Source organism: Ochotona curzoniae, unplaced genomic scaffold, assembly GCF_017591425.1.
Source record: "Ochotona curzoniae isolate NIBS_2020 unplaced genomic scaffold, NIBS_Ocur_1.0 patch345, whole genome shotgun sequence".
Classification (NCBI taxonomy): Eukaryota; Metazoa; Chordata; class Mammalia; order Lagomorpha; family Ochotonidae; genus Ochotona; species Ochotona curzoniae.
In genome coordinates this window covers 252,521-278,321 of record NW_024466912.1, presented here as the reverse complement: position 1 = coordinate 278,321, position 25,801 = coordinate 252,521, and the positions used below count along the sequence as shown (strand labels likewise).

General features: G+C 50.1%; 2 protein-coding genes and 1 pseudogene across 2 annotated transcripts in view; all 3 read left to right on the top strand.

Annotated features, from left to right (window-relative positions):
- The window catches only part of LOC121167192 (patr class I histocompatibility antigen, A-2 alpha chain-like), a 185,892-nt gene that overhangs the window by 102,445 nt on the left and 57,646 nt on the right, over positions 1 to 25,801 (top strand). Inside the window, exon 8 of the mRNA XM_040996583.1 lies at positions 21,562 to 21,709. Within this exon, the coding sequence (XP_040852517.1) occupies positions 21,562 to 21,594 (33 nt within the window). The 3' untranslated portion in view covers positions 21,595 to 21,709. Of the gene's footprint in view, positions 1 to 21,561 lie in introns of the transcript that reaches the window.
- The window catches only part of LOC121167178, a 193,429-nt pseudogene continuing 169,672 nt past the window's right edge, over positions 2,045 to 25,801 (top strand).
- Positions 17,318 to 20,040, top strand: LOC121167202 (HLA class I histocompatibility antigen, A alpha chain-like). Its single transcript, XM_040996598.1, has 7 exons — positions 17,318 to 17,415; positions 17,651 to 17,920; positions 18,137 to 18,412; positions 18,957 to 19,232; positions 19,320 to 19,436; positions 19,817 to 19,849; positions 19,997 to 20,040. The coding sequence occupies exons 1-7, from the start codon at positions 17,352 to 17,354 to the stop codon at positions 20,038 to 20,040; spliced, it is 1,080 nt and encodes a 359-aa protein (XP_040852532.1). The 5' UTR covers positions 17,318 to 17,351.

Here is a 25,801-nt window from a genome sequence, read left to right as displayed (position 1 = left end):
AGACCTGGGCAGGTGAGGCCTTGGGAGGGAAAAGAGGAGACACCATGCAGCAGGGGCTCAAGACAGGGGTAGGCGGAGAAGAGCCCACCTTATGAGGCATGGAGTGCTTCCTGTCTAACTTTAGAACTCACATTTTTTTAAATTCCTTTGGTCTCATTCCTAATGCAAGAGAACTTCAAGGGATCCTGAAATCCAAATGTCAGAAGAGCTGTGGCCTGTGGCAGAGCTTGTAAAGCAGTCCACTGTCATGGCGTCCCTGCTGCTCCACTTCAGATCCATCTGCTTGCTAATGGCATGGGAGGGCAGTGAAGATTCCCCAAGTACTTAGGTCCTTCACTCACATGGGACACCCTGAGGAAGCTCCCACAACACCAGAGGTTGGAGCCATTCGGGCAGTGAACCAGTGGATAGAATATGTCTCTCTTTCTCTCTCCCTCTTGCAGTGTGTGTGTGTGTGTGTGTGTGTGTGTGTATGTGTGTATGTATGTAGTACTGCCTTCCAAAAACTTACACATATACACAACAGCTTTGATGTCCGATTTCCCAGCCTCTGACCAGCTCTAGCTTCCTGTTCCACCCAAGGAATCCTTTAAAGATGCTTCACAAGTTTTTGGTTATACTCCTTTCCAAAAATTGTTGTTAAATATGTTCAACTTGGCATTGGCCAGTTTAGCTACTTCCAGTGTACTGTTCAGTGCTGTTACGAACATTCATGTTGATGACCAGGAGTATGACCCACTGGACGGGATAAACTACCTCCTGCAATGTCTGGTTAGTGTTATGGCTGCTGTACCATGCTGTTCCACTTCTGATCTAGTTCCCAACGCCTCTGGGAAGGCAGGAGATGATGACCCAATCACCCAGGTGGGAGAAGTTGCCTAGGCCCTGGATGTTGGACTCATTTTGTGTGAGGCTGGTCTAGGTCTCAGAAGCCCAAGGTTTGTAAAGATAACCCAGGGGGCTGGGGTGTGTCTGTGTGGTGCTGCCACAGCTGTTTCCACCACCAACAGTCTCTTCCTTACCAACCCAAGCATCGTCTGCTGCCTGGGCATTTAGGTGAAAAGCCTTCAAAAGCCCAGGTATACTGCCCAGTATCTTCTCCAAGGGGCTTTTATTTCAAACTTTCCATGCACTTGCTGTTGTTTCCTGGCTCTTTATTTCCATACTACGCTGGTCACAGGGGCGTGAAACCTCAGATTGAAAGTCAATCTCAATCTCTCTCTCTCTCTCTCTCTCTCTTTCCTTCTCTCCCATTATTCTCTCTGTAACTATAGGAGGCAAGAGCTCCAGCGCCAGGGCAAGGGAGAAAACAGCTAAACTGTGCTACCTTGGCACAGGTACCTGGGTCGCCAGGCTCCTAAAATGTCCCCTGGCTCCTAAACTATCCCCCCCTACTGCCTGAACTGTCCTAATGTGGGCCGGGTTCTACCAGCGCTCCCATGGGGCGTGCCACTTCCACAGAAATATCAGCGCCACCTGCCCCGCATTATACAGTCAAAGGTATCAGCCTCTTCCCAGACCCACGGGATAGCATCCATGGAGTCCTGGACCTTCCTCCTGCTGCTCACGGGGGCGGGGGGTGGGGGCCTGTCCCTGAGGGAGACCCGGGAGCTTGAGTGCAGGTTGGGAGGGAGATGGGCCCTGTGGGGCAGAAGCAAGGGGACCATACGGAGGGGACACAGGACCCTGGGAGCTGCCTCTCCACTGCCACCTCACCATCATCCTCCCCCGCCCCCGCCGTGCAAATGTCCCCACCTCCACCTGTCCTGCCCTCCCCTTACCCAGTCCCCTGTCCAGTCACCTCTCTCAGTCTCGAAATCATTAAGTCCGCTCCTCCCAGCCAGATCTTAATAGACCTCGGACTATACAGTCCCACCTGCAGCATCTCAGCCCCTGCCTTCATCAGGCTCCCACTCTCTGAGGTATTTCTACACCACCATGCCCAGACCTTGGCACAGAGAGACCGGCTTCATCACTTGGGCTGCATGGATGACATGCAGTTCCTATGCTTGACAGCCACACTAAGGTTTGAACTGTGGGCACCATGAATGCAGCAGGTGGAGCCAGAGTACTAGGATAAGGAGACTCAGAATCTGAGATACTCCAATCAGATTTACCTCAAGAACCTCAACACCCTTTGGAACTACTACATAACCAGAGTGGGGCTGCTGAGTAGCCCCCTTGCCAACGAAGGGCCTGGGCTGGATGAGGAAGAGGGGAACGCCCATCGCTGTGATCCAGGGGATTTGCCCTAATGTCCATAAAAAGAAGCTCAGGGATCACTCCTGTCTGACTTGCGAGTCAGGGTTAAGTGAGTAGATTTGTCTCTTGAGTGTGTTGCCAGCCCAGGACTGACTGTGGGGAGGGCCAGAGCCTTATACCTTTCAGGCCATGCATGGCTGCCAAGTGGAACCAGATGGGCACCTCCTGTTTGGCTGCCTTCAGGGAGCTTATGATGGCACAGACTACATCATCCTGAGTGAGGACCTGTGCACCTGGACTGTGGTCAACATGGCGACTCAGATCAGCAAGCGCAAGCTGGAGGAGGCGGGTGAAGCTGAGCACCAAAGGGCCTACCTGGAGAGCACGTGCCTGGAGTGGCTGCGCAGATACCTGGAGATGGGGCAGAAGGTGCTGCAGCATACAGGAGCGTGGGGCTCAGGGTTCTACGCCATGACTTTGGGTCTTCCAGCCTGTGCTTCCCACATAGAGGGGAAGACAGTGGAACTCGCCCTCCCTCTGCTGCAGAGGAAAGAATCATCTCGGGGCTCTGAGGAACCCCAACTCCTCCGAGAAAAGCCAGGATGAACCCTAGGAGAGAAAAGGGGATACCTTTCCTTGAGATAAGTAAGGTTCAACGCCCTGAAAGCCTGCAGCAGCGAGGGGGCAGGAGATTTTCCACCTCACATCAACAGGCCTGCAGATCAGACCCCAGTCCCTCAGCCTGCACTCAGGACCAGGGGCCTCTCCTCCCCCAGAGACCTGGAGTCTACTACCCTCGACTGTCTCAGCCTGATTCTAGAACTTCCCAAGATATCAAATATCCCACATTCCTGTGCACAGGCTATGATGGTTGTACACCTTCCTGACCAGACTCAGGATGATCACATGATCAGTGTTTTAGCACATGGTGAGTGGCAATGCAAGCCTAATTTCCTGATTCTTCTCAGATACACCCAAAGCATATGTGAACCACCACCCCCTCTCCAACCAGGAAGCCACCCTGAGGTGCTGGGCCCTGAGCTTCTACTCCAAGAAGATCACACTCACCTGGCAGTGAGATGGGGAGGACCAGACCCAGAACACGGAGCTGGTGGAGACCAGGGCTACACGGGATGAAACCTTCCAGAAGTGGGCAGTTGTGCTGGTGCCTTCTGGAGAGGAGCAGAGATACACGTGCCATGTGCAGCACAAGGAGCTGTCTGAGCCCCTCACCCTGAGATGAGGTAAGGAGGGAAGGGGGCAGAGCCTCCTGTCAGGGACAGCAGAGCCATCCTGGGCACCTTCAAAGGGTCAGAGCCGTGGCCTGGGGGCCAGGGCTCCTTGCTCTTACTTCCTTCCGCAGCACCACCTCCTCAGGTCACCCTGCCCAGTTATTGCTATCCTTGGAGTTATTGCTATCCTTGTCTTTGGAGCTGAGGTCACTGTTGTGATGAAGAAAAAACTCAGGTAGGAAAGGAGAGAAGGTGGGATCTCCCTGACTCCTTACACTGAGCACCATATGTGTGCCCACACTTACCTTGGCTCACCAGGGACTTGTGCACTACCGGCTGGATAAGAAAGGAAAAATCTTTCACCACATTATGAAAAATGGGTTAGAGACTAAAATATTTGGGCCATCTTCCCAGATGCATTAACAAGAAACTGCTTTGGGAGTGGTGCAGCCAGGACTTGAACCTGCACTCAAATATGGCATGCTCTTTGCACAAGTAGTGGTTTAACACACACTGGTCCAACATCAGCTATCAATTCCAACTTTATAAATGGTCATGCTGGCTGTTGCATTGAGAACAGAATGTGGATGGGAGGGGCAGATGATGCAGGTGGGAACTTGGGAACCAGAGCAGGACTCAGCTGGAAACAGGTTGGGGAGAAGATGCAAAAGAAGTCGTATCATGGCCTTGACAACTGATGAGGTCACCAATGCAGTAACTGGCTGTGTGAGAGCCAGGGAACAGACACTGACACTTGGACATTTCATGCTGAGCTGTCCGATAAGACCACAGTCTGGGAGCAGACTGCATGATTCTGGTGCTGTTTCAGGAAGGGCTGCAGACCAGGGAGTCTCAGACCAGTCTGGGCCCAGGAGTCACCTGGATGTCACAGAAGGGGGAGACAGTCCAGCAGAAGATTCCCTGTTGGTAACCGTGTCAGTGCCAGTAGCAAGCACCTGATCAGGATCTCATGCTGAGTGCCAGCCTCACCCCCAGGCCTTGTTAAATCATGATTCCTCTATTCCATTCAACTTCTGACAGGAAAATTGAGTGACAACACTTGTGACTTTTTTTTTTTAAGAAAAAAGAAAGGACCCGGCGCGGTGGCGCAGTGGTCACACCCGGGATCCCATATGGGCACCAGTTCTATCCTGGCTGCCCCACTTCCCTTCCAGCTCCCTGCCTGTGGCCCAGGAAAGCAGTCGAGGATGGCCCAAAGCTTTGGGACCCTGCACCCGCGTGGGAGACCCGGAAGAGGCTCCTGGCTTCGGATCGGCATAGTATCGGCCGTTGTGCTCACTTGGGGAGTGAATCATCGGACGGAAGATCTTTGTCTCTCCTCTCTGTATATCCGCCTTTCCAATACAAAAAATAATAAAAATAAATCTTTAAAAAAAAAAAAAAAGAAAGAAAGAGGAAAACAGAGATCTTCAATCTGTTGGTTCACTCCCCAAATAGCTAACTGCATGGGGCTGTGCCAGGCCCAAACCAGGAGCCTGAAGCGTCATCTGTGTCTTCCATGGGAGTGCAGGGACCCAAACACTGATGCCACCTTTCACTGCTTTGTCAGAAGAGGAGCAGCTGGAAATACCAGTGCTGCCCAGATGTGAATCTGACACCGAAGGCGATGGGTTAACTCACTATTCCACAGCACCAAGCACACCCTCAGTGTTTTAGAAACAAGCCTAGCAATCCTGGTTCTCAGACAGATCCACTGAGACCAGAGATCACAAAGTGTCTCGTTAGAGAGTGGTCTTCTACCACATTGGAGGAATGCGTGGAGGAAGATTATACTGTATTCCTCTGTTATGAGACATGATTTGCAATACCAACGTTATTTTTCTACCATAGGATTTAACCAGATAGAAGGTTCTGGTCATGGTTCTCAGCTCAGCATAATGAAAACCTCAGGTTTCTACTCTCTGAAACTACTGCCCACACGGATTTCTCACTTTTGGGAGCAAATAATAGTATATAAATAATAGGATACAAATCATTCTAATTTGAACCTAACAGACTGTGTATGTTTTATTTTGGAGACTAATTTCAACTTGGGAGGGCCACAGAACTAGGTTTCAGCCTACACAGGCAGCAGAACGCTCAATCACATCTCATGGGGTCCTATGCCAGAGCCATGGCACCCTCTGCTGGGCGCCAATGCCATTGACCACACCACTGATGATGTTGGACATTAAACTCTAGCTAGAACTACTATCCCTGATACTGCTGGAGCTGAATCACTAGCAGGATCACTACCCGGCACAGTGCCAGCCAATTTGTGTCATCTTATCCCAGGCATATTACAGAATAATGTGACCATTTAACTGCTGGAGCCTGAGTCTAATTCATGTTTTGCATTACCCCCTTGTTTATTTTGGAGTCCTGATTTGATTTACTCTAGTTCATACTTGTGAACTTACATAACTTTTAGGCTTCTCTCTGTTATAATTTTTAATATAAATAAAACCTAGGCCGGTAAGACAATATGTACATGCATTGACATTACATGTGTATTTTATTGCATATGCACATATCTTCAGGGAGATTATCCATAACATATATTAATTTTATGTGATTTTACAAAGACTATAAAAATATTTTAATGTAAATGACATGCTATTTAAAATTGCTTTATCAACTACTGATGAATAAACTTTTTTTGGAGACTATTTGGAGAAATGTTTGAGCTGTGCTCACACACTTGGGCCAGGACAGGTGTGGGCTGCGCTGGCTGAGCTAAGCTGCAACACCAGCCAGCGAGAGCTGAAACTGCAGGTGGGACATGTCAGGCTGAGTTGAAGAACCTGCCAGCATCAACCCAGATCCAGGGCTGGGAACAGGCCTAATAGGGAACTCTGGGGACTCCTCCTCTGGGTTGCGGCTCCCACTGGTGAGTGGCAGAGCCAGGACTGTACTCAGAACAGGCTGGGCAAGGCTGTAGCACCCACCAGCATGCATGTGGGCTGTTTCTGGTCACAAAGTACCACCCATACATATTAACCCTGAATGTAACTGGCTTAAGCTCAATCAAACGCCATGGATTAGTAGAACGGATTTAAAAACAAAACCCATCCAATTGTTGCCTAGAAGATACACACTTCACCACCAAAAATCGGCAGAAATTATATCGCATGGATTTTGAAGTTTTCTGTTATTTACACCTCTTCAAAACACTTGTTTCTGATTAAATTCTTTAATAACTCATAGGTCATAGAGTAGCATCATTTTCTGCAAGAAGGTTCTTGATTTTCATTTCTTCAACTACACATTAATCATTTAGTAGCATGTTATTTAACTTCAGGGTGTTGTTAATTTTTTTCTTCCTGATATTGATTTTTTTTTGTGGCTCTTCATTTAAAGAAATGTATGGAAGCTGTATAATGGAGATTGTCATATCTAGTAAGATGTTATTTAACTTCATAGCATTGTAAATTTCTATTTTCTTTCTACTGTTGATTTTGTATTATGACTTTTCATTTGAGAGGTTGAACAGTAGCTGTGAAATGGAGACTAACATATCCAGATATGAGGATACAATGTAGTATGCATTTCTACTTCCAGACAAAGATGGACTTACAATGAAATTGGATACTATATAGACAATAGGATACTAGACTCTCTGACATTGTCCATTCCCACAATGATGGACATATGACTGAGTATGAAGAGAATTGATCTAGAGGAACTAGGTGTGTGTGGCGGGGGATTGGGGATGGGATAAGGGAAATACCAGAAGCCTATGGAACTGTATCACAAAATGATAATAACAATAATAATAATAACAATAATAATAATGAAATGTAAAATGTGAAAAAAATTTACCATGAAAAGAAATATATACTAACAAATTCTATGTGTTAATCAAAAATAAAATGAGGGACAACTATTGGGCACCAACCGTTAAGTCAACACTGTTAAAGCTGCATCCCACATTGCAGTGCTCAGCATCCAGTCCAGTGTCCTGCTAACACACACCCTGGAGCAGCACATGGTCCTTCAAGCACTGGGCCACGCACAGGGGAGACCAAGATGGAGCGTTGGACTCAGAATTCAGAGAGGTCCAGCCCTGGCTACTGCATGTGGGGGTGAACCAGCAGATAGAGGATCTCTCTTCATTTGCCTGCCTCTGTCTCTTTTTTTCCTTTCTCTCTTTCTCTCTCTGACTTTCCAGTGATATATTAATTCATTTAGGATAAAAACAAAACTTTAAAATGAAACAACTAATACCCAAGGGGGAAAAATTCTCAGAATCAAAATTCTCTGACTTTTTAGTCCATAAAACCGCACAATGGAGAAATACAAACATGATGCATCACACAATGGCTGCGGGCGGACACTAGGGGACTCACGGAGAGGCTGTGAGTATGACATGGGGAGCCAAGGTCAGCTCAGGTGTCGGGTCAGTAGCTGCTGGTAAGGCAGACTGAGAGGACACAAAGAATACTGCTTGCCATGAGAAACTTCATTTATTTATTTATTTGAATGTTAGAGAAGGAAGAGGCAGTTAGATCTCACACCTAATTCTTCACTCCCAGATGGTCACAAAGCCAACCCTGGGTCAGGCCAAAGCAGGATCCACCAGTTTCCAGCTTCTCTCTGATGGCTGCAGGGTCCCAGCACTCAGGCCAGCTTCTGCTGCTCTTCCAGGCACAAGGGCAGGGAGCTGACTGAGAAGTGGAGCACACAGGACTCTGTTCAACAGCCACATGGGACACTGGCATTGCTGGCAGCAGCTTTCCATGTTGCACCACAATGCCAGCCTCTCATAAGAAATCTTAAAGAATCATTAACTTTTTCAACTATAAATACTTGTAAGTTTGATTGAAATAAAAGGATAACCTCCAAGCGTGCAAAGGTTTATGGCTGAAGACAACTGAGCACTAAGATGATAGTTGAGGGTCAATCAAACTCAGGGTCTCAAAGCATCCAACATGCCTGCAGCAATGTGAGAGAGACAGCAGCGCTGAGCAAAACACAACAGCATGCACCAGCAGGTGGATCTTGTATGGTACATGAACACACTCTACCCCCACTTCCTTCCTGGATCTCATCCTCTCCCACTCATAGGCAGGCCCTGTTCCAATCCTCCTTTAAGCAGAGTTCCCAGCCCAGCTCAGGCTGCATCACAGGGAACCCTGGAGCTCTCTGCCACTGCTGCCTGGCCTGGGCTGGACCTGTCCCTCAGGAACAGCCAGGACCAGGAGGCGGCAAGGACAGAGACCCCTCCCAGCCACACAGAATGCACCAGGGGTGGCAGTTGCTGGGCTGATCCCTGCGTGTCCACCTCATTCATTCCTCACTCACTCAGTCCTGCCTCCCCACCAGCGCCCTGCCCAGGAGCACTGACCCTGCTCTTCAGCACCAGGATCCCAGGCCCCGGATACCACAGCTCACCTTAGTTCTGTACCCCTCAGGGCCCCTCTCAAGGCAGGCATTATTGCCACACCAGACAGAAGATCCTGCAGCTGGACCAGCCTCTCCTGCTCTGCAAGACCCTGTAGTTCCTGTCCCTGCACAGACTCCCCTGGTTACCATGGTGGGACAGCCCTGCTTCTGCCACACCCACACCCTTGCCCTTCCCAGACTCAACAGTGAGATGCCTGCCAACATGTACATTTCCCCACCATACACACAGCTACACGCACATCATGGATAACCCACATGACATGCCTGCTCTCACTCACGAATGTGAATTCTTGAATCCATACTAATACATGAAGAAATGCAATTCGTTGCCTTGTTTTCTCTATTTTGGCATTATAAGGGATGCCCACGTTGCAAGAGGATTCTTAAACCACTGCATTACAAGGCTGCTACCATTTTTTAAAAACATTTATTTGATGTTTTAAAGGCAAAACTGGGCCCAGCGGCGTGGCCTAGCAGCTAAAGTCCTCGCCTTGAACATGCTGGATCCCATATGGGCACCGGCTCTAATCCCGGCAGCTCCACTTCCCATCCAGCTCCCTGCTTGTGGCCTGGGAAAGCAGTCGAGGATGGCCCAAAGCTTTGGGACCCTGTACCCGTGTGGGAAACTCGGAAGAAGTTCCTGAATCCTGGTTTCAGATCAGCATAGCATTGGCCGTTGGGCTCGCTTGGGGAGTGAATCATCGGATGGAAGATCTTCCTCTCTCCTGCTCTCTATATCTGACTTTCCAATAAATAAATAAATATTAAAAAAAAAAAAAAAGAACAGAGTGAAAACTTCTGGTGTCTACCCCCAACTTCCCAAAGACCCACACATGCCCAGAGTGCCCATCCCAAAGCTAAGGACAGTGGATAAGAGTCTGAATCCCTCCTGCCCCACACCCCTGACCCATGGCACACCCCAGGGATACAGGAAGCTGAGGCCTGTTGGGCTTTCCCAGAAGCAGTGACTAAGAGAAATCAGAGAGCACACACATGGGCTTCGAACCCAGCACACAGAGCCTGGGTTCCACAAGGCCACGCTACTAGCTAGGTTGTTGATGGTACTGACCTTGCTGGAACCTGTTGGCCATTAGGTCTGGGTTCACATGGACTCATTTTGACCTGTAAATGACAAAATCAGTATTTTCTCTGTGGGACCAGTGCAATGCACTGAGCTCAGTGAGTTCACTCCCAGCTCAGCACATGCACAGTTCACTGTTGTCCCTGAAGTGAAGCTTTTCCCACAATGTACAACATGGCAACTGATGTGTCAGTATTGGAGTTCTTGATCTGCTGGCCATCAGGTCTGAGTGCTACCAGGTCCTCTCTTGAGTGGACCTGTAGGATGCCATGCTGTTGCAGTTTGCTGAGCCAGAAATGAGTTCACTCCCAGCTCAGTGCATGCTCAGTCCTGTCCCATAGCCTTTGTCTCTCTAGACAAAATGGTGCCCAATTCGGTTTTAGTGTGCACACTGGGCTGGTTCCCACACCACCCATCTGGGACCCACCGCTCTGTCTCTGCCCCTGGTGCAATCAAACAGAAAGGCAGGATGGGTCATTCTTGTCTGGGTTCACCTCCTGAGCTCCCAGTGAGAGTCCCTTTCTACCTTGTTATGATGGAGTTCTGGCTGCTGATTCACTTCAGATTGCTGCCTGCTGAAAGTCCTACAGTTTTGGTCACTGCAGCACCCCACTTTTGTGTCCCCTGCTTTCTTGTGTCTGTCAGTCTCCAGGTACACCTCTGCTATTATTCTGTCCTCTTCCATTTCCTAGAACGTGCCGTCTCTGTTTCACATTGGCCAACATTTCTCCATCTGTTTAAATGTGTCCTTACCTTATTCTGCCATATTGGTTCTAGAGAATAACACTTTCTTATAGATGGATGTTGTATTTATGGCTACTCAAATGAACAAAAACAGAAAAGTGGTATTTGAACATTGCAAAGCTGAATTTAGAAAAGAACAGATTCTTCAGCCTCTGCAGGCTACTACTTGAAAGATTCTGAGGCCTTAGTTGTAGCGATCTGGCTCAGCTGGCCACCCACACCAGCCTAAACACACATACACTGGTGGTTGCAGTCACCCAGTCAATTCTGTCCCAAGCCTTATCTCCTATAGAAACCAGTGGATGCTGTGGTCTCAACTAAACCTGCCCACCACACACTCAGCCCTCACACATACCATCAGGAACTGCAGCCTAGTAAGAGCAACCCCTATAACCCACACCAGGCCCACCCAGCCCTGTGCTGGTTGGCATGTGTAGCAGACTGGTCCAGTCCATCCTACCCACATCCCATTCAGCTCCCGTATACACAGCCATGGGTGTTGCAGGCTACCTCAGCCAGGTCAACCCTACTACCAGCCCATACTAACACTGTCAGGTGCTACTGCTTGTCCAGTCAGACCCACCCCCAGCCCTGGTTCTCATGTTTACTGGTGGGAGCTACAATCCATCAGAACGGTGCCCACAGTTTTCCTGCTAGGTCCATTCTAGGCCTTGGATCTTGCACTTTCCAGGTAATACTACAGTATAGCCTGACAAGGCTTACCCCCAGTCCCAGTACTTGCCAGCTGATGCTGCCTTAAAGCCCAATCAGCCTGCACTTACTCTGCCTCATACATGTATCAAGGCATATGGTTACTTAGCCCAGCCAGACTCTCCTCCTAACCCAGGTCACATGCAGGCTTACAGGTATTATAGCCCTGCCCAGCCTAGTCTGCTCCCAGATCCAGTTTTTACACTGACCAGTAGAAGCAGTGACCTAGCAGGGAAGCCATTACTGTCCCCCTGCCAGGTTTGCCCCCATGGAGTCTTACCTGTGGAGTCGTACCTGTGTCTGGTACGGCCTTCCTCAACTCGGCATTCACCAGTAGGTGCTATGGGCTGGCTAACCCATCCCCAGCAATGCGAGGGAATGTTGCAACCTAGCCCAGCATAGTCAGTCCCCAGTCCCAGCTCTAATGTGGACTGGCTGGTGTTGTGGCCCAACCCAGCCTGTCCCACATTCAGTTCTGATTCTCAGATCTGCCAGTGGGTGTTATGACCTAGCCCAAAATGTCCCCTCCCCAGACCTGACTCACAAGTATGCTGGTGGGTACTATAGTCTGGCCTGGGCTGGGCTGCTCCCTGCCTCAGTTCTTGTGCTCAGCATCATGGACTGCATCCTGACAGAGGAGTTCCCCAAGCTGCTCCATCAAGCCACGTCCTAGTGGCAGATCTCATGTGGGTGCTTGGCCCAGTCTGACTTGGTCTACCTCTTGCCCTGGCATTCACTGCCAGGTACAGTGGCCTTACCCAACTGCCTCACACACATTCTGGCTCTTACCTTTGGGTACCACAGCCCAGCCCAGCCCTGCTTGACCCAACCTCAGACCCAGCTCTCATGTAGTTCAATAGGTGCTGAGACCCAGCCCAGCCCAGTCTACACCCACTCTGGCTTTCACAAGCAGCACTGACAGGTGCTGGAACCTAGTCCAATGTACCACATTCCCAGTCCCAGTCCACATCCATGCAAAAGGATACTTTAGCCATGCCCAGCACAGTTTGCCACCCCATTCCAGCTCTTGCACTCAACAATTGGACCCACAGCCCAGCAGCGGCATCACTATCTCTCCCTTATCTCGTCCCTTCCCAGCTACATATTTTGTGTGTGCCAGTGGTGGCTCTGACCCAGTCTGGCATGGCCCATCACCCAGGTTGGCTTTTGCCACCAGATATTGCAGCCTGGTCTAACCTGGGCCCACCCCCAGCCCCAAATTGTCTGACGGGTACTGCTGTCTAGCTCTGCCCAATCAGTTCCCAACCCTGGCTCTCATGCAAACAGGCAGGTACAGAAGCCTAACCTGGCATGGCTGATACCACATCCTGGCTCCCACACATGCCAGTGTATGCTATGACTTGTCCTCGCCTTGCCCACTCCACCACCCCCCAGCAACATACCATCCAGCCCACACACCTGCAGACAGTAGGGTAGCCCTACCTTCTCTAGCCCACAGCCAGCCCCAACTCTTCTGTTCACCTGCAGGAGCTACAGCCTGGTAGGAGAAACCCCAAATTTCCCCACCAGTCCTGCTCCCAGGCTCAGATTTCACACATATCAATGGGTGTAGGGCCTGGCCCAGCATATTCCACCCTCAGCCCTGGCCTTTGTGTGTGCTGTTGGATCCTGTATTCCATTCAATCCCACACCCAATTCTTAGTGTACCTGCAGGTGTGTCAGCTTAGACCAACCCAACCTACTCTGAACCCCAGTTCTCAAGGTGTTGTTGAGTTCTGTGGTCATGCCTAGCTTGACTCTCATCACCCCCAGCTCTAGCACAAGCAAGTAGGTATTTCAGTCCCACTAGTTTTGGCCCATAAATTCTTCTCAGCATCTGTGTCCAGATCTAGTTCTCTTGCACGCCATTAGTGCCATGGCCCAGCCTAAATGGCCTACACCCATCCCAGGACTTCCACATGGGCAGGTGTCCTGGTCTGACCCAAGCTTGTTCTCTAGCTCCCCCCTGCTTCCAAACTACCTGATCCAGTCCCATTGTTTGCCTGCAATTGCAATGTCCTTTTCTGTGGAAGTCCCCAATAAGTCATTCCTTACCTGTAATGCACTTCTTCAACTGTACCACCTTCCACAAATCCCCAACTGCCTCCCAGAACAATCATAGCCACCATGTCTGCAGCTGAGTGGGTGCAGGACCCAGGCCTGGTCTGATGGTGCAGCACATGGGGCTTCAGGCGGGCCCAGGACACTATCAGCCTGCCTGGGCCTTCATGTACCTTTCTAAGTCTGGTTCTTATGGGGCAATGTAGGTGGCTGTTGAACAAAGGCAGACATTCATCTGGGTAGTGTGTGGTTGTTGAAAACCTCAGCATTCTGGAAGTTCCATGTCCTTGGCTTTCAGACCATTAATATGCTGAAAGGAAGCTATTAAAAATAACTCCAGGCAGAGCACTGCCCTATCTTGCCAATTCTAATGGCTCCTGGCATTGCTCAGAGGGATGGGGCTCCCTCAGTTCTCAGCTTCTGTCTGCTCTTTTAAGAGCTCTTTGTAAGGAACCATAAGCCAGCTCAAAATTTGAACCCAGGACCTGTCAGCTTTCAGGCTTCATTCCTCATACCCAATCTAAGGAAGCACACGGGTGCACAGGGAAGTGGGCCTCAGGAGCAGCAGATTTTAAGCCTGGGACGTGGTAATGTCAGTGCTGCCCTTTGGTCTGGAAAGGAGAGGCATCTGTCATGTTTCCTGGCTGGCCTGCTGGGCTCCCACACCAGCAAAATCACATGAGCCTCAAACACTGACCTAAGTTATATATTTTTTTTCTCTTTTCAGAGCTGCTTATTTTGACACTACTTTTTTTGTTAATATTAAGGTATAATTCATGGGAATTGTATTGTTTCATTGTGGCGCTGTGTTTTGTTATAGTCTTCCAAGAAGGGCCATTTTATTTTTTAGAGTCACTTTTGAAGTCCCATGGTTGTTAACTTTAGGGATTGTTTTGTGTGAGTGCTGATACAAATTGAAACCCAAACAGATCTCATCACACAATACCCCATGAATGCTGATGGATGTAAGGAGTGGCTATAGGAAACCATCACCCCTGGACTGAAAAGCTAGGAAGAAACTTTATTTTCTTCTTTTGTATCTTCTTTTCCTAATGAAAAGAAGATAATCTGCTGGGTTTCTCATTAGCCTCAGCAGGTGAAGCAAGCTGGTCATATTAATTCAGGTTGAAGAGATCATCTGAATCTGGGTTTGTTCAGATTCACCATCTACATGTAATACGACCTAATAGGACCCATCTCCTGGGACTCTCAAGTTCCACAGGTGTGCACGGGCTCCTTCTTTGTAAACTGGCATTGAAACATTGCAATGAATTATACACATTATGCTGCAATGTTTTATTGTACCAATTTCATAAAACATTTACAGTGCAATATGTATTTCTCTTCTAAGGTAAACCAAAGGTACATTTCTCAAGGTTTTTGCTGCCTCTTTGGGAAGCATTAATGAAATCTCATATAAATTTGTAGTAAGGAGAAAAGAAACCAGGCTGTAAATCCTTTTAGAAAAAAATTTAAACCATCTACCAGGTTTTGGTCAAAATTGTTTAAATCATGTTCTGATAGACAATATGAGTGTATTTCTGTAAGCATCGCTATATTGAAAGAAAATTTTAAAAAGCAAAGAAAAAAAGAGGTATTTGAGTTCTTTGGTTGGTTGACTGGGGTAGGCACACTTAACTAACTTTCGAGTGTACCTGGTATGGTTCGTTTGCTCAAGTCAGAAAGGGGAGTGGCCCAACAGGATACATGGGGGCCAAGGCTGGGACAGACATCCATGGGCCCTTGTCTCTGACATCCAGGACCTTGATGCATCTAAGAACCAGCAGAATGTGAAGTCACTGGTTGCTTGTCAGTGTCAAGGGCCATCAGTGAGATCAAGCACAATGCTCAAAAGGGAAAAGAGGGTCAGGTGACCAGGCTCCAGGACACAGAGAAGACACAGGCAGCAGCATGCCCAGCTCTCAACCCTGGGCCACAGCTCACAGCTGGTCCAGGTCGCACAGCAGAGCCAGGCAGGCAACCTCAGAACCCAGGCCATTGAGTAAGGCTTACTGCCATTCCCAGCCCATCTGGATAGCATGTCACCCCAGGCCCTGTTTCCAAAGAAACAAAGGAGAGAAGAAAGAAAGGAGACGAAGTGAGAAAATACTAGAGTAGTATATAATTTTGTCTGAGCAAGTACAGAAACAAGGTATTTTGAAATGTATACAGTATTGAATACCTCTCCATATTGACAAATATATATGTTGCCTGTTCTCATTGTTTCATTCTTTTTGTTGTTGTTGTCTTTGCCAAAGATAGCATGTAAGCTCTACAAAGTAAAACAGAAGTTTGAAAATTTTACAATTTTCCAATGTTTCTAACTTATTCTCTTAGGATCTGTGATATTACAAAACATGATCATCTACAAATTAAATGTCAAGAGAAGAAAATCTAAATAACATGGCCTCACAATGCATTACAGTCTACTTTAAAAAGTCATGATTAGCACAAAATCCAATCAGTGTGTAGGATGGACCTATGAACTTTAACACACCAGAAAACCAAATACCCAACAGTAGGGCTTCAGCTTCTCTCTTTAAAAGTTGGCACTTGATCACTTTAGTGTATGATCAAAGGTGAATAGTCACAATTATTTGAATACATTATTAAGGTATTCCTCCTACATGTTTGTCTGAGGCTGAGTTTCTTTTTTTATGTACTACAACAAGGAGGGGGAGGTTAAATGTAGAGCAAAAGTGAAAATCCAGTGATCTTTTACCTAAATGTCAAAAGGAGCAGCAAAGAGACAAAGTGTGAAGATAAATTCTCCTCACTATCCTGTTTGTTTTGGAAATAGTTATTTCTCTTAAAAACAGTATTCATTTAAAAATCATGGGATATGGGTCCCGACGCGATGGCACAGTGGTTACGGTTCTAATCCCTGCAGCCCTGCCTCAGGATGGCCCAAAGCTTTGGGACCCTGCACCCATGTGGGAGACCTGAAACAGGCTCCTGGCTTCGGACCGGCATAGCATCAGCCGCTGCGCATCGGACGGAAGATCTTCCTCTCTGTCTCTCCTCTCTGTATATATCCGCCTTTCCAATTAAAAAAATAATAAGAATTGGGCCCGGCGCGGTGGCGCAAATGGTTAAGTCCTCGCCTTGCACGCCCGGGATCCCATATGGGCGCCGGTTCTAATCCCGGCAGCCCCGCTTCCCTTCCAGCTCCCTGCCTGTGGCCTGGGAAAGCAGTCGAGGACAGCCCAAAGCTTTGGGACCCTGCACCCGTGTGGGAGACCCGGGAGACCCGGGAGACCCGGAAGAGGCTCCTGGCTTCGGACCGGCATAGCATCGGCCCGTTGCGCTCACTTGGGGAGTGAATCATGGGACGGAGGATCTTCCTCTGTCTCTCTCTGTATATCCGCCTTTCCAATAAAAAATAATAAAAATAAATCTTTAAAAATAATAATAATAAAAATAAATCTTTTTTAAAAATCATGGGATAGTTTAAATGAGTTGATCATATTTAAATGATTTTCATTTCTAAACTTGAGGTTATTGATACATTTAGCCCAAGTTCCTTTTCTCTTTGGGGTCATCACTAATTTCGAAGAACATAAAAAAAAATTCGGAAGCCAAAGCGTCTGAGAACCTCTGACATAGTCCCGGGGGACCCTGAGATCAAAGCTCTCAGGTCCTCAGATCCTCAGGTTTCAGTCCCAGGGCTGGTCTGTGCTGGGGAAGCCAAGCAATGGGCGGCTGGGGTTGGGGAGTCCTGGTCTGCCCTAGTATCACAACCTAGGTCGCACTCCCATTGGACAGCATGACGGATCCTTCTGTCAGGAGACTAGACACTCACTCCCATTGGACAGCTTTCCAGGACAGCGCCAATCAGCGTCACCCGATCACGGTATAAAGTTTCAAGCCTCCCAAGGAATCTGAGTTTTCTGCAGACTTTAAGAATTGGGTTGATGGCGCTCCGGACCCTCCTCCTGCTGCTTGCGGGGGCCCTGGCCCTGACCGAGACACGGGAACGTGAGTGCGGGTCGGGAGGGAGACGGGCTCTGCGGGGCAGGAGCGAGGGGAGCGGACACAGGACCCGGGGAATGTCCTCTCCGCTGCCACCCCGCCCTCCGCTAACCCAGACCCTTCCCCATGGTAACTTTACTGTTTAGCAATCCCAAGGACTCTTCCTTCCCTGCCTCTCCAGCAAACTTAGACCCCGGCGTCCCACTCCGGGGGCCCTGGTCTCAGCCCCTCTCTCCCCCAGGCTCCCACTCCCTGATGTATTTCATCACCGGCGTGTCCAGGCCCGAACTCGGGGAGCCCCGCTTCTTCGCCGTGGGCTACGTGGACGACACGCAGTTCGGGCGCTTCGACGGCGACGCTGAGAACCCGCAGACAGAACTGCAAGCTTCGTGGATACAGCAGGTGGAACAGGAGTACGTGGACATGCACACACAGCGTGGTAAAGAAGAGACACGCTCTAACATTGTGTACCTGAACACCCTGCCCGGCTACTACAACCAGAGCGAGGCCGGTGAGTGACCCGACCCTCCCCACGTGCGCCCAGGGCGCTCCGGGTCCCCGGGGCCGAGGTCCCCCACCCCGAGACTGCGCGCCCCGCGGAGACCCTCGGCGGGAGGAGCCCACAGGGCACACCTGGGTTTTAGTTTCGGTTCCCACTGAAATTCCCGCGGGTCCGTGAGGGCGGGGGCGGAGCTGCTTGGCCAGGGCTGACCGCGGGCGGGGATAGTCTCTCACACAATCCAGAAGATGTACGGCTGCGAGGTCGGGGCAGATGGGCGCCTCCTTCACGGGCACTGGCAGTGGGCTTACGACAGCAAGGACTACATCGCCATTAATGAGGACCTGCGCACCTGGACAGCAGCCGACATAGCAGCTCAGATCACCAAACGCAAGTGGGAGGCTGGAACTCATGCTGAGGAATTCAGGGCCTATCTGGAGGAGGAGTGCATGAAGTCTCTGCGCAGATTCCTGGAGTTGGGGCAGGAGACACTAGAGTGCACAGGTGTGCAAGGCTAGAAGGGCTACTCTTGCCCACCTCCCCTAGGGCTGGGGCTGTGGAGGAGGGGAAGAAAGTGGGGCATAGTCCCATTACACTCTCCTCATGGGCCACAGTGGAGATGTCCTCCCTTCCCTTAATGTATAAGAGTGATCAGGATTGTGCAGGCATGGAAGATTCTGAAAGAATCCTCTTGGTGCCCTGGACTCCCCCTGGGCCCTGTGAGCTGTGACCCCTCCCAGGCCTGTCCCCAACCTCAAGCCAGTGCACTAGGAGGATTCACTCCAAGTTTTTCAGTCTCTCAGCCTCCATGCAGGACAAAACCAAATCCCTTTGACCCCATCAGAGACCTGGGGTCTCTTAACTTGAACCATACCTGATTCCACATCTTTGCAGACAACAGATGATCCCATTGTCTTTATCCAGGCCAGGTCTGGGCTTGCAATGCTCCACCCCAGTCCTCCTGTTCATTCTCATGATGGACACTGAGTGCAGCTTTGGTGTCACATGAAAAACATGAAAGGCATGAATTGTCCAAATCTCCCCCCAGACCCACCCACAGCACATGTGACCCACCACCCAGTCTCTGACCAGAAGGCCACCCTGAGGTGCTGGGCCCTGGGCTTCTACCCCAAGGACATCACACTCACCTGGCAGCGCGATGGGGAGGACCTGACCCAGGACACGGAACTGGTGGAGACAAGACCTGCAGGGGATGGAACCTTCCAGAAGTGGACAGCTGTGCTGGTGCCTTCTGGAGAGGAGCAGAGATACACATGCCAAGTGAAGCATGAGGGGCTGCCTGAGCCCCTCACCCTGAGATGGGGTAAGGAGGACAGGAAGGGGAGGGCCTGCAGCAGGAGCAGGGCTCAGACCTGGGGTCAGAGTCGCTTATTGTCCGTTCCCCTCTCAGAGCCTCCTCAGCGCACTGGGCCCTCATGGGAAGTGATTGCTGGCCTGGTCCTCCTGGCAGCTGTGCTCATTGGAGCTGTGGTCACTGCTGTGATGATGATTAGGAGGAAGCGCTCAGGTAGGGCAGGGTGAGGGCTGGGTCTGAGTCTCCTGTCCCCTGAAGAGAGGGTTCCCCTATGCTAGCCTGGGAAGCAACATGTACACACACCTGCATCTCCAGCTGGGCCGTAGGTGCACACGCTGGCTCTAGTATGAAACACAGGTGAAGGTGGGGATGAACACTCCACAGGGATGACACTGCTCACAGGGACCTGAGTTCCAGCAGCCCCAGTGGGGGGAGAGGTCCTAGCTGAAGACACACCTCCAGGAGAGGCACTTCCTGACTCTCTCTTGAGTCTGCAGAAAAAGATCTGGATCTTCTCTGAGATGAGCCAGTCCTCTGGGCTTCCTCTAGGCCCTGTCTTCTCCCTGCCTCTCACTACTTGTTTTCTCTCACAGGTAGAAAGGGAGGGAGCTACACTAGGACTATAGGTAAGCATGGGGGTGTGTTTTGGGGAGGGGGAGCCCCAAGACCCTTGCCATGGTTAGATGTCCCAGGGGAAGCTGCCCTTCCCACCTGATAGCTCCTCCCTCAGCCACACCCCGGGGCTCTGACCAAGTTCTGATTGGTTCTCACAGGTGGAGACAGTGCCCAGGACTCTAACTGCTCTCTCACAGCTTGAAAGCTGAGACCTGGAGGGCCTGGAGTGAGGATAGGGGGTGGGTCTGAGGGGAAAAGAGGGACTGGAGGATTCCTTGCATTTGCACATTTTCATGTGTGCTGAGGTATTCCTGTCCCCATGTGTAGTGTCCTGAGTTTGTCACCTTGTTTCTGTTGTAGGACAATTCCCTTGTTTGGGACAGAGGGATAGAACTTTGACTGCAGCATGCAACCAGTACACACATGAGAACCAGGAAAGGAGGAGACACAGACAGCAGGGGGAATAAGGGGTGGGGTCCCGTTGTTGGACAGCTAATCCCACTGGAGAGTGTGGGCTGGGATGGGGGCACCAGACTAAGCAGGGCTACAACACCTGTGCGCCTCAGGTGGAGTATATCAGGGAAAAGCCAGATTGAGCTGATTATTCCTACTGGTGCGAACAAAAATTAGAGTGAGTGAGGGTTGTTTGGGCTTAGCCACAGCATCAGCTGGCAGAAGCTGGCACTGGGGCTAGTTCTGTCAAGTTAAACCACAGAACCACCTGAAGAGTGCATAATCCGGGAGTGAGAGAAACCTGGGAGGGAAATAGTGGGCTCCTCCCTCTTGGGTTACCACTCCCATGGGAGGGCACGAAAACCAGGACGGGGATGGGGTGGCTAGACAGAGAGGCACTCAACAACATCTGTGAGGGCTGGATAGTTGAGCTGGTTAGATGGAACTAAGCTTCAATACCCATTGACATGTATGAGAGCAGAAGGGAATGTGGGACAAACTGGACTAGTCTGCTACACATATTGACAAACCAGGGTAGGGGCAGGCCTGGTGGCGGTTATTGTGGGTCGCTCTGATTAGGCTGCAACTCCCACTGATCTATGTGAGGACCGAGTGTGTGCTGGGCAGAAACAGGCTGGACTGCAACTCCCACTGGTCCCAATGGAAGACAGGGCTGGAAACAGAACCAACCGAGCAATGAACTGTGCCCTCCCCTGTGCTTGCTAGTACATACAAGAATCTGGTCTGGGAACACCTCAGACAAAGTTTCTTTGGGGATCTCCCCAACTGAAATGCCAGACTCAGAACCCTAACCATGAAAAGACAGAAGACAGAACAAGTCAAACACCTCAGCTATATGTTGGCAGCAAAATACTGGGCAAATGGAGACTTTGGATGGACTAAGTCAATCAGTGGATTCTTCAACAACCTCATTGTGCTTGAAGTGGAAAGATTGGCAGCAATTCATAACTGTTGAATTTATCAAAACCACTTGAGCAAGTATCTCAGAGCATGCCCCACATCAGGACCAGGGGTGGGTCAGAGATTGGGTGGGGCTTCTCCCTCAATATCCCCCTTTACCTCAGATATATGAAAGAAACAATGTGGAAATAATAGTCTTACCCACTTCCTTATAGCCCTTGAACCTTTTTTCCCTAATTAACTATGTAAAGATTGTCAAAAATATAATAAAAAATAAAATTAGAAAAGAACCTTGCTCAAGTCCTCATCATTGTGTCTTCAAAAAGCCCTGTCCTCCCTTCCTGCACAGGCATCTGGGTGTGTTCCTGTGAGCACAGTGTGAGGTGGGCGCCTGGCTTTCCCAGGGCAGCATGGGCACCTCCATCCCTGTCTCAAGTCAGGTGCATCTGCTGCAGCTTCATCCTTCCTGTGCAGATCTGAACAGCAAATCATTTTTGTCATTCTTGTGGAGGCATTGGAGAGAAAATTATAAGAAAATTTCAAAAATTGTACAGAGAAATAAACAGAAGCACCAAGAACCTTCTACAAGCCATGTGTCTGCTGTGTTGAGTCTGCTGCAGGTGGGATATGAGAGGCTAGGGGGCCCTGGGTGAAGATGGGTTTGTGCCCAGGTGGTCCCAAGCCCATCAGGCTTTGTCATGGTCACTGCCAACTTGGCTCAGCTGCCCCAGTATCCTGGTCTCTCTGGTAGAACGTGCTCACCAACACCTGCCATCACAGGACTCAGCCATAGTTAGGCTTGCCTTGTTGCATGGACATTAGTCAGTGGAAGCTGCATGGGGCCAAGACAGGCAAAGTTCACACTTGGGTTCTACCCTTGGCCCCCATCTTCTCCTGTCCATTTTGTTCCTTAATATTGTTGGCTGGCTGATTGCACCTGCTCTTCCTGTGTGTGAGCTCTGGTGGCCTTCACCTCTGTGTGTGCAGGACACAGTGTAGGAGGGAAGCAGGAGGGCAGAGGACACTTCTGAGGAAGCACAGGCCACATGAACACCAGTGGAAGAGGACACCGCTCTGCTGTGGCCACAGTTGTCCTCTGTCTCAGGCTCTACTAATGAAGCCTTGGGGGTCTGGAAGGGGCAGGTGCAACACACATCACTCAGGTCACCCTGCTGTGGGTGAGACACAGTACTGGGCAAGGTGGTCCAGAGTGGTTGTGAGGGGTGGGGCAGCTGGCTGTCTCACCACCATGGTCAGCTTTCACTGAGCTGAGGCGGTGGCTCTGAGGAAGGTTGGAAGGACACCAGTGAAGGTTTCTGGGCAGGTGCTGTGCTGGAAGGCGACAGCCAGTGCAAATACCCTGGGCAGGAGCAAGTCTGCACACAGAGCAGGGAGCTGTCAGGAAGGCTGGGTCGGGCACCACCATCCACCTTACTGTAATGCCCAGCCCTGGCTCTGAGTGAGGTGGGAATCATGAGACAGTTCCGAGCAGAGGGACATGTGCACCTTCCCCCGTCCAGTGACCACTCTGGCTGCTGCGTGAGGATGGGGCTGAGAGACTGAGAGGCTGGAGACAAAGCTCTAGGGGCTCTTGCCATGTCCAGGCAGGGATTCCAGCCACTGTGGTGGATGTGGGAGAGAAAAGGTTCTGGATCTTTCTGCAGATGGATGCACAGCTCTTCCTACGGACTTCATCCAGGGAATGAGGAGGAGGAGGCGAGGAGGACTCCCAGGGCTTCAGGCTGTGGCAGTAGGGGGATGGAATCACTGTAGGAGAAGGGCGACCTGGGAGTGTGGATCCCAGGAAGGGCCTCCCTGGTTTTCAGTTCATTAGCAGTGGGAGCCAGGATGTCGGTGTGAATTGAGTGACACTGGAGAGCTGGCTTTGACCACAAGTCAGGAGCTGAAGGAGATGTCTTTGTGGGAGACACACTGGGGAGGTGACTCCATATGGAGTACGTTTGCAGTCAGCAGAGATGGGGTACCCAGAGAGTGAGTGGCTGTGATGAATGTGTATACAGGACCAAGCCCCGGACCTACAAGGCTAAGTGGAGGGACCAATGCCATAGTCCTAGCCATGCAAGGCTGAAGTCACTGTGAAAACCTGGGACTTCAGATTTGCTGAGGGCATCCCATGGTCATTAGGAGGTTGGACAGTTTGGAGTGGCAGGGTATCTGCGTGTGGCTTAGGTAGGTACAACAGCACCACCCCCAGGGCACGGTCTGGCACCAGGAGGGGAGACTGGACTCCCACCCAGGCCTCAGCTTCCCCTGAAACATGGTTACATAAGCACACCTGGACCCCAGACCCCACACAGAGAGGGGCTACTCTGGCAGAGACCTGGGTACAGAAAATACAGTTTCACTTAGGATCTTCCAGGCTCATAAGGGGGACACACATGCACCCAGTACTGAACCACACCTTCCCGCTGACCTCTGACTGTGCCCAGGCTGCTGTACTGGGCAGGACTCTACCAAGGTGCTTGGTAGGGAGTCCCAAATCAAAGTCAGCTGTACGATTTCCCCAGGGAGGCTCCACCCTCACCAGGCACCTTCCTGGTTAGCTGGGATGGAGGAGTGGGGGAGGGGCAGTCACTGCAGTCTCAGCTTGTGATGTTTCAGCTCCCAGTGTTCACATCCAGAGAGGGCACAGCCAAGGTCAAAGGTACATATGTTCTCTGAGAGCCTTGTGACCAACTCTGCCTTCACCCACACTGGGAACCACTGGGCTAGTGTGCAGAGAACACCACAAGTTGGGGAGGGGTCAGAAAATTATGTTTATGTATTTGAAGGTTTTTTTCATCTTTGTGAAAAGGAAAGTGCTCCCCCAACCTCTGGCTCACTCCCCAGTTACCCACAGAGCTTTGGGAAGGGCATGCCAAAGCCCAGAGCCCAGAACTCAGTCCAGGTTTCCTGCCTCCCAGGGTGTGCACTGGGTGGACACTGAGCCAGAAGTAGAGCCAGGATTCCAACAGAGCACTGAGATGGAATTGGGCATCCAAAGCTGCATCTCCATCCTGTGGAGAAAAAAAAGACACAGGTGTGTAGTGCTAACACAGGATATTGGAGATACACGGTGTCCTTTCTCCTGGGGGTGGGGGTGGGAAGCCCAGGAGAAAGGTTCAGGAAGAGGCCCACAGCTGAGCACACAGACCCTCCCTGGATCCTGCTGCCTCACATGGTGCAGAGCATGGATTCTCACTCTGGGAGCCCACAATGAAATCCAGGAGTTGCTAACATACCTTACACCTGTCTATGTGACAACATGAGCCTGACAGAAGGCAGAGGAAATGCAGAGGACCTGGTTGAGGCTGCACAGACAGGAGCAGAATCCATGGCCTCACCCAGGATGGTCCAAACCCTGCATCTGGGGAACCACAGCCCTGCTACTGGGCACAGAGGGCAGAGCTCATACCCCTGACCTGACTCTGGACCTGAGTCTGCATCAGGACTGCTGTCCCCGTTGCCTCTGATTTTTACATTAGGGATGTTGCTGACAGCCTAGGCGTCCTGATTTGAAGCTCTGAGGTGTGATTGAAATGCTTCTCTTGGGGTACATCATGATGGCCAACTAGCTAAATCCTCACCTTGTACATACTGGGATCTCACAGGGTCTCTGGTTCATGTTCTAGCTGCTCCACTTCCCAGCCAGCTCTCTGATTGTGTCCTAGAAAATCAGAGGAGGACAGCCCAAAGCCTTGGGACTCTGCATCTGAGTGGGAGACTAAGAGAAAGCTCCTGGCTCCTGGCTGCACATCAGCTCAGCTACGGCCATTGTGGCCACTAGCGGAGTGAACCAGCTGATGGATGATATTTCTCTCTAATTCTCCCTTTTTTCTGTAAAATCTGATTTTCCAATAAAAATAAATAAACTTGTTTTTAAAAAAGATAAAAGGAGACTTCACTGCTAATTCCAGAGAAGCACAAAGCGTCATAAGAAACTGACTACACTACTACTCTACTTCTAATCCAGCTCCCTGCTAGTGGCCTGAGAAAGTAACAGAAGATGGCACAAGTACTTGTGTGCTTGCCCGCATGAGAGATGCAGAATGTATTCTGGGATTCTAGCTTTAGCCCGGCCCAGCCCTCATGTTGTAGCCATTTGTGGAGTGAACCAGTGGTTGGGAGATCTCTGTGTCCTGTCTCTCCTTCTCACTCTCTCTCTCTCTAATTCTGCCTTTCAAATAAATAACATAAATCTTAAGAACGAAATTACTATGAAAGGAACTATGTACTGACAAGTTAGAAATCCACTAAGTTTCAATCAAAAATAAAATTAGAGCAGCCGTTTGGCACCAACAGTTAGAAAGAAACTGGCTAAAGCTGCATCCCACGTTGCAGTACTCAACACTCAGCCCAACTTCCTGCAGGTGCACACCGCTAGAGACAGCATTGGATTCAATCACTGGGCCACCCACAGGTGAGAACAAAACTGAAATTTGGGCTCCTGGCTTTGCCTGGTCTGGTTATGGATGCTGCATTTGGGGAGTAAACCAGCAGACAGATGATCTGTCTGCATTTTTCTACTTTTGTCTGTCTCTGTCTCTATTTTCCTCTCTCTCCATCCATTTGACTTTGCAATAATAAAA